Source organism: Plectropomus leopardus, chromosome 5 (assembly GCF_008729295.1).
Source record: "Plectropomus leopardus isolate mb chromosome 5, YSFRI_Pleo_2.0, whole genome shotgun sequence".
In the NCBI taxonomy this organism is placed as follows: Eukaryota; Metazoa; Chordata; class Actinopteri; order Perciformes; family Serranidae; genus Plectropomus; species Plectropomus leopardus.
The window spans coordinates 30937785-30952933 of record NC_056467.1 but is presented as its reverse complement, the minus strand read 5'-3'; the positions used below and the strand labels follow the sequence as shown (position 1 = coordinate 30952933).

At 36.2% G+C, this 15149-nt stretch overlaps 2 protein-coding genes across 3 annotated transcripts; both read right to left on the bottom strand.

Moving 5' to 3' along the window:
• Positions 1-2890: 2890 nt before the first annotated feature.
• Positions 2891-7576, bottom strand: sertad3 (SERTA domain containing 3). Of its 2 annotated transcripts, XM_042486264.1 has the most exons (3): positions 7410-7576; positions 6530-6613; positions 2891-5277 (listed from the first exon to the last, which is right to left on the bottom strand). In XM_042486264.1, exon 3 carries the CDS (start codon positions 5268-5270, stop codon positions 4395-4397), a length of 876 nt encoding a protein of 291 aa, XP_042342198.1. In that variant the 5' UTR covers positions 5271-5277; positions 6530-6613; positions 7410-7576; the 3' UTR covers positions 2891-4394. The 2 variants fall into 2 exon arrangements, with proteins under 2 accessions (XP_042342198.1, XP_042342197.1); XM_042486263.1 differs by lacking the exon at positions 6530-6613.
• Positions 7577-9484: 1908 nt separating this feature from the next.
• On the bottom strand, positions 9485-13815 carry blvrb (biliverdin reductase B). Its single transcript, XM_042486648.1, has 5 exons — positions 13610-13815; positions 12026-12187; positions 11113-11202; positions 10769-10900; positions 9485-10097 (listed from the first exon to the last, which is right to left on the bottom strand). Exons 1-5 carry the CDS (start codon positions 13692-13694, stop codon positions 9943-9945), a joined length of 624 nt encoding a protein of 207 aa, XP_042342582.1. The 5' UTR covers positions 13695-13815; the 3' UTR covers positions 9485-9942.
• Positions 13816-15149: the final 1334 nt, after the last annotated feature.

Genomic DNA, 15149 nt, shown 5'->3' with positions numbered 1-15149 from the left:
GGGTAACGTTAGGATCAAATTAAAGCCAGAGGGCAAATAATGCAGGGTATAAAATGTCAGTATAAAATAATTCAAAGAAATAGACTAAAAACAACAACAACAAAAGCAATACAAGTAATACAACAACAAATGCAAGGACATAAAATTTCAAAAACAAAAATGAAAAGAAACAAAAAGACAGCAGTATGGGAGTTACACAATTAGAATCTGAAGTCATCGGGACATAGCAGCCAGCAGCAGCTAAAGGTTCCTTGTTTTCTCAAGAGTATGAGACCTGAGAGCAGAATCGAAACACTGGGTCAGTTTTCAGTTACCTTAAGAAATGAAGTGTTTTATGGGCTCAAATCAGGTGTCAGCAAGCATTAAAATAAGTCTTTAAGATTAGTAACATTAGAAATGTGAACTATCATGCAGAAGAGCTTGACACATTTTGTGGCAATTGAAACCAAAGACTATTTAATGACTTTTTAGGCCTAATATTTATAATATTGAATTTAAGATACTTAAAGGATTTGCAGACACCTTGGATGAGACAAAGTGATTGCTTTCTTATAGTGGGGAGTGACCGTGGGTGAAGCTGCCTACAAGAATCCATGTTAACTTTCACTAGCTCTGGTTTATTTGGGATATGGCTGGAACGAGAACAACTGCAGATTGTCAGCTAATTTTGTTTAGTTTTATTTGATCAGTAGCTTACCGTCATCCTGGACAGTCTTTGTGTACTTAGCTCAACTTATCTACTATTTGTAGGTTTCTGAATCAGGTGTGATAGTGATGACGTCCAAATGAACTGAACGTCATAAGTGTTTTACAGGATAGCAGACTTGGCAAGGGTTCAAAGCTTATAGAGGTCAAAATCTCCAGTCCTTATGTATTTTATTGACGCTTCTAAAGCCTTTGATCGTATGAATCATGCAAAGTTGTTCTTTAAACTGAATCAAAAAGGGGTTCCTAAATATATTGTATGAATTTTGGCGTACTGATATGCCCACCAGACTATGCGTGTAAAACAGGGCAGTTGTGTCTCATCCCCATTTGGGGTTGGTAATGGTGTGAGACACAGGGGAATTTTGTCCCCAGTTCTTTTTAATGTATATATTGATGGTCTGTCTGGCCAACTAAAAGCATGTAATACTGGATGCATGATTGGTTATATTCCTGTGAATGATGTATGCAGATGATGATACTATTTGCTCTGTATATGGTTTGGAGCATGACATTAAATATAATGCTAATAAGAGTGTTGTCATGAACTGAAGATCCACAGAGGACAAAACTCTAAAATTCCCTGTCTTTAAACTGTCTGATAACAATGTTGATGTATGTGATAGGGTGAAATATCTTGGACATTTCATAACAGCAGAAATGACAGATGGTGATGATATTCAGAGGCAGTGCCAGATGATGTATGCTTAGGCAAAACAACTCTTACGTAAATTTGGTATGTGTCTAAATGAGGTGAAGGTATCTTTGTTCAGAGCATATTGCACACCACTTTATACTGCTCACATGTGGTTCAAGTACAAAAAGACAAGTTTGAAGAGATTGCAGGTGGCTATAATAATGCCATGAGAATATCACTCCAGAGACCCAAGTGTTGTAGTGCCAGTGAAATGGTTGTGGCTGCAGGAATTAATACCCTCCAAGCTGTTTTAAGGAATCTCATGTATAAATTTACCTGCTGGTTTAAGGGCTCTGAGAATAAAATTATTCTAGCTCTGTCCGACATAAGGACTAGCACAACACGTCACCAATCCCAGCTGTGGAGACACTGGTATAGTTGTCTCTTTGTCCGACATTAGTATATATTAACTTAACTATTTTTATGACATGATTTTACTGTATTTATTGTATGTGATGTTTTGTCTTTTTTGTATGGACCCTGAGTCTGGATAAAGGATTGATTGATTGATTGATTGATAGATTGGTAGCAGGTCAGCTTCGATGTGCAAAAACTGACTCGTTACTGAAATATTTCTGGTTTTACATATTGTCTGTTACAAAATGTAATGCTCTTGACTTTCATGATTCTCTAAATATTGTAGCTGTTCTAGAGGTTCATAAATGAAAGAGCATCAAATGATGGCGTTTAAGTCACCAAAGTATTGTTTATGTGCAGTTTCCATCTGTTTCACCCTATTCATTTCCCCCATTCCTGTCAAATATCTGCAGTAGGGTTTTAAAAGTATTAGATTTTCACGATACAATAACCGTCTCAGAAAATATTGCGGTTTCACAGTATCACAGTATTACAGAATTATTATTATTATTATCAGTCAGAATGACCCAAGTTCAAGAAATAAAAACGGGGGCTAGTGTTGCTTGAACAAATGTTTTTATCATTATAATTAGGATTTGAAACCATTATTTTTTCAATCAAAGTATGAGTAAAAAGCCTCCCTTCTGAAAATAACTAAAAGGTTAGATTCTCCACCCAGTTGCATTTTTTTCAATATTGTAAATATGCAAAAGTACACTGAATGATAACTGTAAACTTTCATATCACAGTATACCTTAAAACAGGTATATCCCTACAACCCTAATCTGCAGAGAAGTACTTTATGCAATATATTAGCTTTATGTAAGAGACAATTCTGTCCTGTGTGACACTTTTTAACTTAAAATTAAATCATGTGAAACAATGAAAATACAGAACAATTTCATTTTTACATTTTTTTATTAAAAATGTCAGTATAGATAAAGACATCAGCCTTCTTTTAAAAAAAAAATACAGTGTCCAGGCATTCTGCCCTCAATTATAAAACATAGCCATTAAAATATTTGTACAGAAAATAAAAGTAAATAACTGCCATGACGGTACATTTATATACCTTTAGTGAATCAATCTTCAGATAGGATGTGACATTAAATTACTTCTCTTGTCCACAAAACATGCCATTTATAAATAGTTAGACTGCAGCCTGGCTATTCACAAAAGGACCTTTGCATAGAAAGCAAGTTCAAAAACCTGACAAACAGGCAACATGTGCTTCCTCAATTCATCTCTGCGTTTCTCCTGTCACACATTTCAGCAGCGTTGGGTTAAATGCTGGATGCACAAATATAACAGGTCAAATTACAGTTAACACACCTTTCCTTATGTGTTTTTCTGTTAGACAATACATTACAAGAACATGTAATCAGACTCCACTTCATGGGTTTTAACGGAAAAATTTGGCCAAATCTCACCTGTAATATTACCACTGCTTAATAAATACAGAACAGAACACCACATGCTCACATGACTTAGAAATGTATATTATTAACAAAAGTGCAAAAAAATTCAGATGCAGACAAAACATGTGGACCCCACTATAACAAGCAAAAAGTGACCTACTGATTTGTGAACAACTGTTCACAGGGTTTAGGTCAGCACCATCCAGACTCCCATCAGCCAATGTGGCTCACAGAATGAGGCTTAACACCAGGACTGATCAATAATATCACATCTGTACTACTGAGGCTGTTGTGTCATGGTTGTGACTTTAGCCATTGTAACAGACCAACAGTGGCCATGAGGATGTGTTGTATATTATCATAGTACTGTAAAGGCTCTTTGAATAAAATTCAGTTTAAACACAAATATATACATTTTTTTTGAGTTGCTGGACAGTGTAGGTAGAACCACGTGTCAGAGAGAAAACATTTAAAACTATTTTAGTTTCACACTTTTTGGCGCAAAAATGGGACATGGTTTAACAGTCAGCTGGTTGAGTAGCATCAAGCATTTTTTTCACTGAGCAATATTGAAGGAGTCACTGTCTTTGAAGCTGATACAGGATACATTAATGAAATTTAAATATACTGTGCTCCGAACTACTGGTTACTGAAATATAACTGATGATGGATGGGTATAAAATAAAAGCCTTTGACAATTATACACACTTAATTTCTTTTCCTTTTTTTTAACGAAGCAAAATAACAGTTCTTATTCTGACTAGCAAAGCATTTCCCTGAATGCTACGGCTACTTGAAATCCTGACTCATCTTGATAAATATGAGGTCAAAAGATTTCTTCACAGAAGTTTGACCTATAATATTAGTGTTTCAACTGTTGTTTTTCAAACGCCAGCTAAATCACATTCTCTCAGAGCTTGCCACCAACAGTGTTTACCTGCTGGCCACTTCTCATTTGCTGAATAAATCTTGTTTTCTAATCACACACCTCCCTTCCCAAGTTACGGTTAGCTGAGTCACACTGGAAACTGTAGTAAAATGCATTTCAGCAGGTCATTATGTGCTGACTCATTGCTTAAACATTAAGAAATAGCCTTGACTGGCTTACTGCCTATATAGTATTCACTGGGTCTTGACCTCCCTTTTTTCCAGGGAATATCTTCCATGTTGCACAAAAGCTGCCAGATGCATCACAGCTACTCCTTATGCTAGCCCACCTATGGAGTATTTCCTGTCTTAGACATCAAATACCTTAAAAGGTCATCCACAGTTGGGTATCCACCTCCACTACCTCTGAGTCCTAGCATTCCCATGTCCCTCTCCAGCAGGGATGTGTCTATATCCTGGAACAGATCCTCCACAGTGAGATCACTGAGGTAGCTGGACCCCATCACCTCCATGCTGCTGTCCCACACCCTCCAATCATCCTGCTGCTCCCAGCTTCCCCCATAACCTCTGACTCCCTGTTTGACACATGCCTCACCTCCCCCCGAGGGCCCCGACAGGTTCTCTAAAGACCTGAGAGGTGTCCTTGGAGCTGCCTGCGGGCTCCCGTCAATGGTAGAGTCCAGTGCAGTGAGAATGGAGGAGATGGCAGCTGAAAGGGAGAAATCAGAATCCATGGACATCGATCCCCAGTCTTCATCTTCGTCTTTTATCAACAGAGGGACATTTGATGTACTTGAGTGATCATTTGCTGGAGACCTACTTGCAGCACAATTTGACAAGTTACTTAAAGAAACCAGAGGGCAGCCAGCAAGAGCTGAGTGGCTGTTAGCACACATCACTGCAGAGTGGTGTTTTGCTGCAATGAAAATACTCTCCTGTGGTACAGACGAGGAGCTACAAGGTGGTTGTGACACCTCCATGGCTACAGAGGGCACCCTACAAGCCTCCAGGCTGGACTGCCGCAGTGTGTTGAATATCAGAACGGACCGTCGCAGGCTGGGCTCACGAAGCTTCAGCTCACACTGATACTTGCTCAGTGAAACTGAAAACACAAACTGGCGCTGGCTCTCCCAGATTGGGCTGCTCCGGTCTGAAACCTCCACATCCTCTGGTAGGTGTTTACGCTTCTGGCCCTTCTTGATCATCTTTAAACTGTAAACGAATAAATAAACCATTAAGAATCATCACTTAGCACTTTGTTATAATGTCTTTCGCAGTGTAAAAATTGACAATCTCTCACACTACTGAAGAAGACTTTGAATATCAAGATGCTGATTAAATTAAACACATAAATTTGATTAAGTCTATGAGGAATCATGAAAAAAATTACCAGTGGCTCAACAGTATATTAATTAATGAAAATTCATTTCATTTAATTTTGAATTAGATTTTTATTTTAAACATGCAAAATAATTGAAAAAAAAAAATAGAAATAAAATAAAAATATAAGTAAGAAAACAACACCAGAATGCCCAACAGACATATCTAGAAAAACAACATGTGTTTACAGTCCAAAAAAGAGAAGGAGGAATTGAATACTTATCAAATCCTATCCATTTGCAATTTCAGTTTAATCTAGTACAACTATATATTACGGCTTCTCATAGATAAGGATGATTTGCTTTTCTGTTTATAATTACATTTATCAACGTATTGTTGTTTTTGCTGTTGTTTTGTTGTTCCACTTCTGGGTAAGAACACATCACTTTGGGATCTGACAACCTGTGGAAAACTTTTGTTTTAACTTCATGGCAGCTCATTATTTGACAGAAAAGTATCAAAGTTGCAGCCACACACAGGCAACACGGTGCCCAAGACATTGCTTTTGTATCTTACTTCACTGCTTTAATTACCTTGTTGTGACACTGTTTCAAATGAGTTGCATATAAACGTTATTTCTAGGTGATAAGGCTGAGACAGAGGATAGTGAAGGTAAAACAAGAAAAGAAAGTTTGAAATAAATAAAGTACATTGGGTTTAAAAGAATTGACTGTCCTGTGGTTAACGTTAGCAGCATCGTTTGACAGATAATTTAAGTTACTAAATTTAGTTTTAATTTCTGCTAAAAACACGAAATTGATATCCTCAAATTAAACAAGCGAGTCACTTAAAAGAAATGAAGCGTTCATTGAGGTGTGCTATGAACCCTGTAAGTCCTGCAGTAGTGGTGTTAACATGAAGTTAGATGTGGGGGTTGTGACGTAAACTTTAGCTTCATCGTGAAACATTAGGAGGGAAACAGAAATCTTCTCGACCGAGGCCATTTAATAACTTGCAACATATATGAACTAACTTGAATAATCTTGATTGACGAGAGGAAAACGAGTAATCCTTTAAACAACTTATCTAAGTAAAGCGTAAACTTAAAACAGTTTAAAAGTAAGACATCTTTCAGCAAACAGACCTGTTGAATCGCTTCCCGTCTCTCCTCGGTAAGTTGACTCGATGCCGTTAAGTTGTTGGTTAATATGTCGTTATCCTGTCTTGTCTGCGACCCCGAAAAAGTAATGTCAAGTTTTATTCAACTCTTTCGCAAATAAGTCGGCGATTTAAAACTATTTAAAAGTCTCTGTTTCAAAAGCTACAACTTCGTTAGCCGACCGACTCAGTTATCTCCCGCCCGTGATTTGAGTTTCATGTCGACAAGGTTTACAGTTGGGGGCGAGATGTATCGAAAGGCATTCTGGGTAGTGAAGTTTGTGAGGCTTACATACAAATATTAATTCGACGTTAAAAACCATACTTTGAACTTATTAATTGAAAGATCTATTAAGCATATCACATCAACATATTATGTAGACTTGTAAAACCACTCCTGCTCTGATTAATTTCCGCCCAGACCGGATTGTTAAACTTGTTATTATGTAATTTGCATAGCACTAATTCCTAAATGATTACATCACCGACAGAAGAGGGATCCCCATCCGCATATGTCCTCTTTGAATGCGCTACATTACAGCGATAATGTGTGTGTAACACGCTAATAATTACTGAATAGGGGTTGTGGTCAGCATGTCTTAGACAATTCATGTTTAAACTAAAGTTAGATGAAGAAAATACACAACCTCTACAAGGATGTTAGGCGACCGATCCCCGTACATAAATGAAGACAGAGATATGTAAAACTATGCATATTCGAATAAAAGTCATAAACATTAGAAAAAACAGAATATATTTAAAATAATACTGGATTCCGCACATGTACACGTCCACAGGAGACGTTGTTTTAACTCTAATAAAAGTTTCCCAAATCACTCTTATTTGAGACAAGTTCATTTATTTACCTGACAGCAGCACTCGTCAGGGAGGAAAACGGCCAGTAGACTTAACTTTTACAAAAGTGGACGAACATCATGTCAAACTTTACAGTGTCTATCTCAATTCCAACACTCGTCTTTCAGCCACATGAAGAATCAGCGACTCAACTTTAAAACAGCTTTAGCTCCTCCTCGGTCTGTTGTATTGGACGTCAAAAAAATATGAAGGTAGTTACCAGGACATAATACAACTTCCTGTAATTTCTGTCAAAATAAAATCCCAAGTTAACAAAACTTTCCCACCATAATATAATATAATTGCACCTTGTTATGTCTTATATTGCATTCTACATCTGTATTATAGTAACTAATGTTATGTTATACTGTCTTACTATGTTATGTACTATGTTATATCTCTGTTATGTTGTCTTTTGCCGTATTAATACAGACATTTGCTGCTAATATCCATACAGTTGTCATTTCCGTTAGATTTGTCTTCAGTTGTTCTTATATAGTTTCTGTTCAAATGCCTTTCTCATCCTAGTCATGTGCATCTTATTATTATTGATTTGTTTTACTTCTTTAATTCTTGCTTTTATTTCTGACTGAATTTATGCTTTGGGGATGAATAAGGGCTTATCTTATCTTATCTTATTTTATCTTATCTTATCTTGTATTTCCACAAAATTCCACTTCTCTAACATTTAAAAAAAATTCCAGTGGTGCTAGATCAAAGAAATATCTGGATAAAAAGCATATGGGCCTCCACTGGCTTCCAAGCTAGTTGCGATGTCATCATTTTCTGCATCATTTTGCTGTTATGTACACATTTCAAACTCTAGATTGAGCACATTTAAACTTTGACTGATAGACAGACTTTGATTGTGTTTGTTTTAGGAAAAGACCAAATTTTCATGAGAAAATTTAAACTTTCAGTTAGACAATAACCAACTTTTGTTTTTTAAGCGATATACTGAGCAATGACATGTACCTCTACTAACGTAGGCCTATATGTTAAAGTGAATGCAGCCTATAAGAGGATACATGTCTCTGGCAGTGAGGTTGCAGACTGCAATTACCTGAAACTTTATCTGTGTGCCTATTTTGTAGGAGAACTATGATGGCTGATGAGAAAACTCAAATGGTCCTGTTTAGGGCCAGTGTTTTTTTTCCCGCTCTGGGTGACTGTAGAAACATGGCGGTGCAACATGGTGGACACAATGAAAGAGGACCTGCTCTTCATGTCAATACAAATGGCTCATTCTAAGGTAACAAAAACACCACAATTCTTATTCTTCATGTGACTATATAGAAAATATAGGTATGATTATATTCTATTTCTCCTAATATATATCCACAATCCTACACACTGGAGCTTTAAAAACGTTTTATTTTGAAATAAAGAATTATAGACTTCCGGGGTTTGCTATCTGCCCTTGGTTACCTTGCCACATTTTTTTCCAAAGGGAGTTGCGAAACAGCTACACATGTCACTCATCTGACTGACTGGTTGTCCTCTTAAAATGGTAGAGTCACATGAGGTGAGCTGTAAGTGACAGAGGGAGACAAAACGGCTGGTTCAATTATTTTCATACCAATACTTAACCCTATTATCCCAACATAAAAAACAACACTAATACGCAACAAAGACTCATAACACTGATCCAGTACAGTTAGATATTTACAGTCTGTATTTTAATAGTACAAACTGTTATCCACATAAATAGATTGAAGTCTAGTGACAGAAATCATTGGCAGAAATTTGCTGGAGTGAGAAATCTACTGATCAACTGATATGTATTATATGTTTTTGGGATCTGTTAGTACAGTTCTTCACAGTGATTAAATACAAGCTATATTTACTTGTAATTTAGGACAAAAGTAGACAGACATATTTTGACTAACATTAATAGTAAACGAGTACACAATCTACCTCTGACTTACTCTATTACTCATTTCCTCTTGTTTTACAAGCGTAATGTAAATGGTACAGATTATAGAAGAGTAGTAAATAATTCATTGTTGCTGTTGTTTTGTCACTCTAACAACAAATAGCCTGCAGCTCTGCTAATTCACATGACACTTTACTCTTTCAGCAAAGCTTTTGTACAATAAAGTCTTTTATTTTTCAACAGCTATAAAAACTTTCCACTGTACATCAGCGCAGCACCAGGAGGCATCACAGACAAAATGTTCACCAATAAGAAACAAAACATTCAATAAGTAAAGAGTGGTAATGTGAAAAGACATTTAATGATGTAAAGCTACAGAAACAGCGACAGCTAAAGCAGCAGTATAGGTTTGGCACTTGGAAGCTTGAAATTAGTATAAAAATATAAAACGCAGAGCAATAGCTTCTCAGATGTTATCATAAAGTTGGGAAGCATTTGTGGTTCAGCACAACACACTTGCAGTTTGGATCTATAAAGACTTGATAGTTATTTATTCATCTCGTCTCACCATTTGAGATGTTTTGGTGAAAATTAAGAAAAGTGAACAATGTCAGGAGGACATTTTTACCCTTCACTGTCCACAGGGCATCAGCAATGCATTGTTGGAATTACTTATAGTCTCCCCACACTCCCACAGTCTTGCCGTCCCACTCTGACGTGGACAGACACTTGACGAAGAAGTGTCCCAGGTCATGTTTAGAGATGGCTCTTCCTTTTAGCATGTTCTCCGTCGCCATGTAACTCTCTGTCAGAGGAAGTTTGTCTGGAGGGAGCAAGACAGAAAAAATAATTATGAGAAAATTTAAGAAGATGCATTTATTCTCTCTTTGTCTGCAGTTGCAGAATTAAAAATATTTAGTTGTTTGGGTTTTTTTACTATGTAGCTTTTTGCCACAGCTCAAAAAAAAGTTTGAATTCACTGTTTGTTTTTTTCTTAACTTTGCTTTGGAGCAAATTCGTGCAAATTAATGTCAACAATCTTACAGTCTTAAATTTTTAATTTTTTTTTTTAACAAGTCCAGTGTGTAGGATTTTGGGGCATCTATTTGAAGAATTGGTATATAACATTTATATCAATGTTTCATTCATCTATAATCACCTGAGAAAAAGAGTTGTTCTACAGCAGCCCAGAGTGAACAAACCAAACACTAGCACACACTCATAATAATAATAATAATAACGATAATAATAATGAAAATAAAAGGGCTATTTGCGTTTCAGTTCTGTAACCTCGCTTCCAGATGCCACTAAATCCTCCACATAAAACCTTTAAACTATTTCAACTGTTAAGATTATTGAGTGCGGCTTGGAATCAATTAATCCTAAATAAATAGATCAGATAGGCTATCTGCAGCACTTATTTGCCTTTTATTTGAAAAATCTAATTCATTTTTGTTTGGAAAAAAAAACTCTTATTTTCCACATCCTGCTGACCGTCAATGTGAGGAGGCATGACGGCCACGTAGTCCAGCCCTGATGTTTTCAGCACTGTGTACATCCTGTCATGATCCTCTGTCACAGGAACCAGGCGGGGCGGGACTTTGGTGCGATCCCACAGCAGGAAGGCTGCAGGATAACAATAAAAATGTCATTATCATTCTCAGAAAGAAAGAGCAATCAAACAAGTGTCAAATGCGCTTTTCTTTATTCTTGTAAATGCACTGCTCATCTTAAACCAATAGATGATTAAACAAGACTGAACAGAATATATTTCAAGGTACTTTTCTTTGACCCCCTCATCCACTTTTTTAAAATTTTTCATTAACAGGGAGTTGTACCTGACATGCAGCCGACCACTTTGGAGATCCCACGAGCCTTCATGGCTTCAATAATATTCTTGGTGCCCTCAGACATCATGGTGGTTGGACCTGGTGAGCACAGGTCAGATCTGTTACTGATTATTAATGACTAAATATTCAAAAATTGCACTTGAGAACAGTTTGAAACGCTGGCACTCTCCACTGGGTGACATATTTGCACTACTTTATCTCAGAGAGCTACTCTATTACACAGTGAATACAAAAAAATACATTTAAACCTACAAGTTAATGCTTCGGTAATAAACTGAAGTGGTTTGTTGCTAACCCTGATGCTGTAAATGAGGCTTTTTTGTCTGAACCCCATCATGTATCCATGTTGTCTGCATATTGCTTTTTGTGCAGGTTAATTTATTACATTTAATCAGTTTTTGATCATTTATTGAATCATGGAGATGTTGACGTGGAGAAATCCATGCACATTTTTTGTCACGTTGTAAATCCTGTCTACCTTTTTATAAGCAGTGCAGTTCATATTCTTATGGCGACCTCTAGTGAATGTTTCACACTATTGCACCACTTAAAATTACAATCCTCCTTGAGTAAAGTGAACATTTAGGTAACATGTCACCTTTAACAATCAGTGAAAAAGAAAAATCACACAGAGACCAATTGGTGTAAACATTTGAGAAGAGACACAACAGTACAAGAAATTCTGCAACTTGAGGGCAGCAAATTCAAAACCACAAAGAAAAATCCAAAGTGTGAATGAAAATTTAGAAAATTCAAGTATACATTGAGTATGGTATCATGAAATGTGCTTATCAATTTCTTTTTAGATGGACAGATTTTTTTTAAAAAATGTTAGTTTTCTTTTTTTCTCTTATAACTTTTGCTTGGTTGTGTGTCTTTCATTTGAAATGTGGAGCCTTACTGAGGTCGTTCCTGGTGCCCAGAATGATGATAACCGCATCCTGGCCTTCCATGGTCTTCTTCACATCCTCTTTATTAAGTACGTCTCCCACCACCACTCTGGATGCCTTGTGGTCAGCAGGCAGTTTGGCAGGGTCCCGCACCAGCACAGTCACATTGTATCCTGAGGACGGAAACATGGCAATTAAACAGTTACTCACACCAACATAACCGTGATATTCATAAACATCAAGTCAAGTATCCTAAAAACTACAGTTTTTTAAAAAAAATCTGCAGCAGTGCAGCTTAGTGCCATTTCAGGTAATATGTATCTGTGGTTATATTTCTTAAATTCATAGGATTTCTCCTTTAATTTTGCAGGATCTCACAACATTGTCCATAAAGAAGTGGAAGGAGAAGTGAGACAACTTAACATTTCATCAAGTCAGCAGCCCTCATAGTGACCCTGTCACTTTCACCTGATTGCTTATTGTGCATAGCTGTCTCTGTTGTGAACTTAGCCAGGCTGAAGTGTAATTTTAGGATGACATGATATCAGTTTCATGAAACAGGGTATATATATATATATATATATATATATATATATATATATATATATATATATATATATATATATATATATATATATATATATATATATATATATATATATATATATATATATATATATATATATATATATATATATATAAAAGCATCTTTTCCAGAAGATCCTGTACTAACTTCACTACAAACATAAAGGTGATCCCACCCTCCCTGCTAAGGCGAGATAGTGAACAACTTCTACTATCAGCTCTCACTGTCAAAGCCTGCTGTGACTCAGCAAAATGCCGACCTGTAATGTAACGTCTATAATGGCTCAACAGTCTCTTCTCCACATGGTGAGGAGGGAAAGAGAAAATGAAAATGCTGTTGAATCAAATTAATCACATGAAATATAACATTATCAACAATCTTTCAAAGTGTACATCAGAGTAGGACCGGTGGACTTTGACAGTGTCAAATATTGCCGCTGACCAATACTTGATATGGATAATATCATAACGTATTTGATGGAGGATTATTGTTATCAAAATTTACACACAATTAAAGTTTAAGGACAAATTAGTATTGTAAAGGTTGCGGCAAAAGTCAGACAAGTGAAAAACATAAGCTTGATAGCAACTTTGCAATAAAAACTTTCCCATCATGTTTTTTATTACATCATTATTACATTAACTGCCAAGCTCTACACCCACAGCAGAAGTAGATGTGGACAAGCTGACACTGTGAAGCTTAAACTTGATTTTTATTTATCATGAATCCTTTTTGTTATCATCAGCTACGTAATGCAAAGCTATTAACCAGCACTGCAGACTCAGCTGATCTTGGACTGTCATACTGTCACCTAAGTCTACGAACTTTGACCACAGACACTACTTATTTTCTGTTTTGCAAACTCTAATTGCATGCAATACCAGCATACAGCCTGTAAAGAACCAATTGTGAGCCATCAAGAACACCCGTATATTTCACACAGTTTTACCAGTATAAGGTACAAATACAATATGATTATATTTTATTCTATTATACTCTCATTCCTCACCTGCAGCCACCGCTTGCGGCAGGGTCGCCAGCCCGGTCATTCCCGTGGCTCCAAATATCGCGACGTTTTTGATGGACTCGGACATTATTTGTAATAAATGAGCTCCACGAGACAGCGACAAATTGGCGCGTCAAACTGTGTCCGATGCAGCAGAATATACTAAAATATATAAAGTCACATTTGACATATGTGGAAACGTCTCTGTTATGTGACAGTGGGGAGGTGCTTCCGTAACTCAGACTCCTCCTCTCACACGGAGTTAAAGGAGCCCTGCACCATCCTCCTCCTGCGAGAAGCATCGTCCTATTTTCAGCAGTAGTTGAAGAGGTACTCATATCTTGTACTCAAGTAACAGTTGCTTTTCCACAGTTTGATGACTGTCTTTCGACACTTACAGATTCATGTGCAACAATTACATTCATTCTTGTGAAATACTTTATATATTATTTATATTTATTCTAATGTAAAAATTACATTCATATCAGAACAAGAATTAAATGTATTCTATTGCAATAATTACATTCATTCTTGTGCAATGATAACTTTTATTGTAGTGCAATAAAGAAATGTAATATAGTGCAATGATTATATTCATTCTAGTGCAATGATTACAAATAAATGTAAAAAAAAACAAAAAATAAAATGGCCTATACTCATTAAGCAAATGGCCCTTTTCAGGTATTGTATCATTACGAACCATAACCCTTGTGGCAACATCACTTTGATGTTTCAAAAGAGGAGGCTTGTTAAGTACTTTTATACTGGCTGGTACCTTCATACATCATGATTTATATTTTCTTTTTTTTTTTTTAAACTGTATTTATTGTCTTTTTTGAACAAGTATATTACATAGCACCATACATACATATGTCTTCTATTATCTATGCACATATGTATACAGACAATGTACCATGTTATTCGCTTAAGTAAAAATAGTACATAGAAAGAGAGAAAAAAAAAGGGGTGGGGGGGGGGGGGGGATGCTACATGAGCTTTAAGAAAGGACTTAGAATGAAGGACATAGCACACAATTGCATGCAATGTACACCTGTCTGTAAAATGTGAAAAAATAAATAAGAATTTGAATAATAAATAAAATAAAATAAATAAAATCTGTCTTTCATACAAAAGGGTGTATAACTTTATACGTTTTACAGGTGTGTATCAGCCTTTAGTGTCCAGTCATTCCTCCACAAATAAAAAGAAAAACAAACAAAAACCACAACAGCAACAAAAAAAAAAAAAAAAAAAAAAAAAAAAAGGGGGGGGGTGGGGGGGGATGTTCCTTATCTGTATTTCCTGACCACTCTAACTCCTGGTAAAAGATTAGATCATATCATTGAAATGGTTAATAAATGGTTGCCAAATTTTGTAAAATTTGCCTTCTTGTCTTTTCAAAGAGAATTTAATTTTCTCAAGCTCCAAGCGCTTCATTACATCTCTTAGAAGATTTAAATGCGTCAGTGTAGTCCTCTGTTTCCAATTGAGTAAGATCAGACGCTCATGATTTATATTTTCTATTATTAATCTGAACAAGCAA